Source organism: Panicum hallii, chromosome 7 (genome assembly GCF_002211085.1).
Source record: "Panicum hallii strain FIL2 chromosome 7, PHallii_v3.1, whole genome shotgun sequence".
NCBI lineage: Eukaryota > Viridiplantae > Streptophyta > Magnoliopsida > Poales > Poaceae > Panicum > Panicum hallii.
In genome coordinates, this window is record NC_038048.1 from 4,967,345 (window position 1) to 4,973,514 (window position 6,170).

The window sequence follows — 6,170 nt, forward strand, 5'->3', positions numbered from 1 at the left end:
CCGGACGCAAACCCCAAGGGCCCTGCGGCTTCCCCGTATTCGCATCCAGGCCCTCCCGCTCGCGATCCCGGGGGCCTATTTGCGAGCCCGCTAATCTCGAGGGGCAATGCGGGTACGGGTGGTCGGGGGCTCGAGGGCAGAGCGGCGGCACCAGTATAAAATCGGCGCGCCGCTCAAAGCCCCTCCACCCTCGCCCTCCGCCCTCCTCTCCTCTCTAGAGCTTTGCTCCCCCCTCGGGCTTCCCGAGCTCTCGTCGTCGAGAGAGGCGGAGCGAGGGGCTCGAGGACCCAGCGGCGGCGAATGACGGAGGCGGCGGCGTGCAGGACGGCGGGGCGGGCGGGGCTCGCGGCGGCGGCCCTGCTGCTCGTCCTCGTGGTGGTCGCCGCCGGCCCCAGCGGCCGGGTGCTCCACGGGCTCCGGTGAGTGCCGCGCCGCGCCGTCGCGCTCCTCTCATCTCATCTCCTCTCCTCGCCGCGCAATGTGGGCGCTCTTGCGGGGGTTTTGGGTGATCTCGGTGCCCTCTGCTCGAGAATTCTTCGCTCTGCTTTTCATTTTCCAAATTTGTTTCTGGGCGCTTGCTTCGCTCGGGAGGCGTTTTGGCAGTCCTGGGATTTTCGTTCGAATTTTCGGCGTCACGGCCACGCGGCGCTCTTCGCCTCCTGCCGTTCGACGTACTGACCCACCGCACGTTTCTGTGCGCCGCAGGCACCGGAGCGCGGCGGCGGGCGGCGCGAGGAGGTGGCTACGGGACTCGTCATGGCCGACGGCGGCGGCGGCGACGCCGAGGTGAGCACTCCAATCCCATCCGCGCGTGCCCCTCCTCTGCTTCTCTCTCTCGTTCTGCCTGGGCGTTCCCAGTTGGGCATCCAGCGCGTTGGTTTCCATGATCTCGCTATCTGGGCCGTCCAATTCCGGCCCTTTTCCCGTTTGGCCCGCCTTTTAGATCCCCACGGTTGCAGGAAACAAAATATTCTTCTGCTCCCAAATTCCTCTTCTGGGTTTTGGGGGGAGGCGGGTTGGTGCGCGGTAACCAGCGGAATTCGTATTTTGGTTCTGGAGATTTGGGAATCTGGTTTGGATTAGAGCCGTGTGGGAGGCGGTAAACAGCCTGGGATCGGAGCAGGGAGATGCTCCTGCTCTGCTTTCCGTTGCCGAGTTCGTTACGGTGGCAGAGGGAGAGGAAGGGAGGAACATGGAGGGGCAGTCTGGTCATTCGCCGCAGCCAAAAACCCTCTCACCGTCCTGCCGCTCCTGCAGCTGCACCGGCCACGGTAAAGCGGGGTAAAGATTTGGGCGGACAAGAAGCCGCGCAAAAGCTGGCCGAGGAAGCAAGCGAGATCGCGGCCTGTCTCTCCGCGTCCCCAGCGGTGTACCCGCAGTGGTGTCCCTCAGTTGGTTGCGCCCCCCCCCCCCTTTTTTTTGTTTAAAGAAACTATGAAAGAAAAGGCTGGCTGGCTGCAAAAGAATTGGCTTGGATAAGCTGCAGCCTTGGGGTACGGCCTCGCGTGCGCAAAGCGATGTTCCGGGTGGGGTGGTTGTTTAATCCCGTTGCTTTTTGGCATCGCGACCGACCAGGGCAGGGCAGAGCAGAGCACGCCTCGAGCGGCGCGGCATGCATGCCTCCCTCTGCCCCCACGAACCATGATGAAGAAACGGCGCACGGATTCACCTCCGCTTTTCCGCTTCACCCACCACTTCTGTGTTTGCAGTGCTTATCATTATGGATTGCTAGTGCTTGGGGAGCACTAATAATTTCTCGTACAGTTGAAAAAGTAATTTCTTGTATTGTACCATCTCAAACTTTCCTTTTCTTTCTTTTTTGACGATGAGAATTCCGCCGTACAAACTTGGTCCTAGTGAGCAGCTACTGCAAAGGGAAAAAAAGAACTACTAGCTAGTATGCTGGTGGTGTTAGCTGGTGCCTTTCAGCTGCATGTGTTGTTGCTTCTCGTTGGCGGCAGTGGTCGTCTCATTCTCTCCATTTCACTTCACCTGGATTTGTGCTCTCTCTCTGGCAGGGCCGACGGCGATGACGACGGGCCAGCGATGGCCGTCCCCGGCGCGGTGGAGGACCCGGAAGCGGTGGTCGACGACGTGCACATGTAAGTCGCCCTCCTGCCTTCAATCATGTCATGCCAACTGACTGGAAGCGGATGGCATTAGTAGATCGGCGCATGATTTAATTTGCAGTTGTTTTAGCACCAGCAGGGCTAATTCTTCTCTTCAGCTAGCAGCCTAGCAGTAGTGTGTAGCGCCCGGCAAGCCGGGCCTACCCAGAGTCTCACCGCAAAAGAAAAAGAGAAGAAAGAAGAAGAGACGGGGATACGAACAAGAATTCTGGCCTGACCGGAGCAGATCTGGTTCAGCTAGTACCAACAGTGGCGTACTTTACCGTGCCACGTGGGAGCAGGAACACGCGCAGGCCCACCAGCCATGCACCATCTCTCCCTCCTCACAGCCCCGCACCTGCTTGCGTTTATGCCGACGCGACCCTGCCGCGCTGCACCGCCGTGGAGAGGGACCGCCGTCCGCCGGTGGCGGATCGCCAATTAACTCCGTTGCCTTTTACGGAGTGTCTACGGCGACCGGACGCCGGCCTTCCTTCCCTTTCCGTGCGCACCTTGTCACCGGCACCGCGCTGCAGCAGCCACCGCAGCCAGGGAGCGAGTAGAGCTAGAGCAATAGTGGCGGTGCGGGAGGTGGCAGGCAGCGACACACCACGTTCTCCCCACGCTCGTGTGGGGGCAGCATTGCCTGCTCTCGCCCCTGCATTTGTGACGCGCATTCAAGGTGCTCACCAGCAGGCTCGCCCAATTCCTCTGTCTCCTTCTCTCTCCCACCTAATCTTCAATGCAGTATGCAAAGATCCGTTGCTGGCAACGGCAGCCGATTCACAGTTGAGGATGCACTGTAGTGGTGGTCGAAACCTGTAGCGAATAACCTGCAATGAAATGCTGCACCGACACAAAAAAGAAGTGTTCTTGTTGAGTTTGGTGCCAACAAGCCATTATTGACCGACATGTTTGATGCAACGAATGGGCATGGGCAGTGAACTGGTCCCCAGAGAAATAGTATACTTCTGTCACTTGTTGCAAGTTTTCTGGCCGCATTAATCTTCAAATTACTGTACTTGAATTCCTGAATGCTACATCTAGAATTGCCAGGGCTCATGCATGAGATGCAAGAGTCAGTAAGAACTGTTCTTTCTGTCATCTAATTACTGCTGCTTTGATCATCAAATTCCTGATCTGCTGAATGCTGCTTGTACCTTTTTCCTGTTTAGTAATTACTAGTAGTAATTTCTATAAATTGAGTTGTGAAAAAAACTGAAAAGGCTGCTGCTTGGATTGGATGAATGGCTTCTCTGCAGGTCCATCAGGAACAGCACGGCCCGGCGGAATCTCGGGTACCTGTCGTGTGGGACGGGCAACCCCATCGACGACTGCTGGCGCTGCGACCCGGACTGGCACAAGAACCGCCAGCGCCTGGCCGACTGCGGCATCGGCTTTGGCCGCAATGCCATCGGTGGCCGCGACGGCAAGATCTACGTCGTCACTGACCCGAGCGACGACGACGCCGTCAACCCGCGCAAGGGCACCCTCCGCTACGCGGTGATACAGGACGAGCCGCTCTGGATCATCTTCAAGCGGGATATGGTGATCACTCTCAAGCAGGAGCTCATCATGAACAGCTTCAAGACCATCGACGGACGCGGCGCCAACGTGCACATTGCCAACGGCGCCTGCATCACCATCCAGTACGTCACCAACGTCATCATCCACGGGCTCCACATCCACGACTGCAAGCCCACAGGGAACGCCATGGTGCGCAGCTCGCCCAGCCACTACGGGTGGCGCACCATTGCCGACGGCGACGCTGTGTCCATCTTCGGCGCCAGCCACATTTGGGTGGACCACTGCTCGCTCGCCAACTGCGCCGACGGCCTGATCGATGCCATCATGGGATCCACGGCTATCACTGTGTCCAACAACTACTTCACCCACCACAACGAGGTAGTACATCCTCATACTAGATCCAATGCGTTTGTTTTTCCTCATCCTGCAATAATTAAGTGCCAGTGTGCAATGTCCTTTTGTTTTCTGAAATTTGGAGGAATCTACAGGGTTGGCACATATATGCCAAGAACTAGTCTGTTTTCTGCCGTACAAGTGTAGTTTAACATAAAATTCCTTCATTCCAGTTATTCTCCCAAATCTAACCAGAAGTTGTCGGTTGCATATGCTGAAGATAATGGTGTAGTATCTGACTGTCACGTGCATAACGGGATTCTTTTGGCGTTTTCTGCAATCGACCTGGTTTGTTTCTCACCAAATGGTGAACTGGAATTGATGCAGGTGATGCTTCTGGGCCACAGTGACTCCTATGTAAAGGACAAGGCAATGCAGGTGACAATAGCCTTCAACCATTTCGGTGAAGGCCTCATTCAGAGAATGCCAAGGTGAATTTATGAACTGAACACCAGTATACTGAACTTCTTGTCTGCTTGTTCCGGTCCAGCGTTGCAATTAACTGATGTGTATTCATGTCTTGTTACACGTTTTTGATGATATTTTGCCAACCATTGCTACAATCTCAATTGCTCTCGTTTCAGGTGCCGGCATGGTTACTTCCATGTGGTGAACAATGACTACACCCACTGGGAAATGTACGCCATTGGCGGGAGCGCTGAGCCAACCATCAACAGCCAGGGCAACCGCTACCTTGCTCCGACAAACCCCTTCGCCAAGGAGGTACATATGTTGTCTTGATCACTTCTTTGCCTTCAGAAGCAACCATTCTGTCAGTAGCTGACTTCCAATTTAACTGAACTGCAGGTGACCAAGAGAGTTGAAACGGCTCAGACTGTCTGGAAGAGCTGGAACTGGAGATCAGAGGGCGACCTCCTGCTGAACGGTGCTTACTTCACCCCATCGGGCGCAGGCGCCTCAGCCAGCTACTCACGCGCCTCCAGCCTTGGCGCCAAGTCATCATCCATGGTCGGCTCCATCACCTCCGATGCCGGTGCCCTGTCCTGCCGCAAGGGTGCGGCCTGCTAGCACACCGCAGAAGAAAACAGACCCCGCCATGCAGCCTCTCCTACAACAGAAAAGAAACAAGACAACAGAAACTACTAAGCTACCGGAACACCACGGTTACAGTTTTTTTCTTTCTCACTTCTCCTTTCTGGCCACTTTTGACAAGGGTTATAAGATGGTCCTTGGCCCTGATTCACCATTGCTCAACCTCCCCCTGCTCCCGACATGGAAAAGGTACCCGGAGCAGGCGTGAAGCGTTGCTGATTGATTTTCACCCGTTCGCTCGGTCTCTCTATTAGTCTTGTGATCTGAGTGTGGTATGTTATTTTACCCGTTCCCCGCCCACAGCAAGTGTATGTTGAGGTCAGGGGTGCGCACTGTGTTTGTGTGAGTGCGTTGTGTGTTATACTCTTGGTTGTGCAAAACAGTCAGATTGTCAGTAGCAGCAGCAGCAGTAGTACTACATGATGTGCCTGGACTGGGATGGATCTCTGCCCTGTAAAAGACATGGAAGAATTGACATCTTCATTCTTCTTCAGTGAAAGTGGAAAAACGTAACAGGCCGGATATTTTGACTTGGAAGCACAGCATGCGCTGTTGTTTTGAATTGTGTCCTTGATGATCTCATCTCAGGAACTTGCATCTGAATTCATTACCTGATGAATGATGATCATGAGGAACTGGAGTGTAGTAATCGCGTGGTGTTGTTCCCCATGTCGACGTGCCCGCCTGTCTGTGTTTTGTTTGATTGATTCCCTCAGACCAGGACTTGTGAGCTAGTACGGATACAGAGAGATCCATCCGATCCTCTGAGAATAATAATGCGTAAATCCTTGGACGTACTGCTGTACTGTACGGTACTGGCCGACGGATCGATCTGCGGGAATTGAATGCTGCACACGCCTCCCCCATGCATGAACGAGATGCAGATGTCGAGCGAGAGCAGCAGCAGGACGTGAGGCCCCAGCACCCCATGACCCCAAGCTCATGCGCCCGTACCTGCCTGTCTGCCCGCGATCGCGGAAGGCATCTTGTTCAACGTTCATAGCTCGGCGAGGTTGCCAAGTTCCCTCCCAGATCGATCATGGCAGTCATGGTGGCGCGTGGGGTGTTGCGTGGCCATGAATGAAAGCG

At 55.3% G+C, this 6,170-nt stretch overlaps 1 protein-coding gene across 3 annotated transcripts; it reads left to right on the forward strand.

Moving 5' to 3' along the window:
- The first annotated feature begins 201 nt into the window (after positions 1-201).
- LOC112901235 (probable pectate lyase 1) lies at positions 202-5,618 on the forward strand. Of its 3 annotated transcripts, XM_025970098.1 has the most exons (7): positions 202-419; positions 706-786; positions 2,019-2,102; positions 3,371-4,013; positions 4,356-4,459; positions 4,613-4,751; positions 4,836-5,618. In XM_025970098.1, the coding sequence occupies exons 1-7, from the start codon at positions 301-303 to the stop codon at positions 5,055-5,057; spliced, it is 1,392 nt and encodes a 463-aa protein (XP_025825883.1). In that variant the 5' UTR covers positions 202-300; the 3' UTR covers positions 5,058-5,618. The 3 variants fall into 3 exon arrangements, with proteins under 3 accessions (XP_025825883.1, XP_025825886.1, XP_025825884.1); XM_025970101.1 differs by lacking the exons at positions 202-419; positions 706-786 and adding an exon at positions 1,442-1,772; XM_025970099.1 differs by lacking the exons at positions 202-419; positions 706-786 and adding an exon at positions 1,900-1,918.
- The last annotated feature ends 552 nt before the right edge of the window (positions 5,619-6,170 follow it).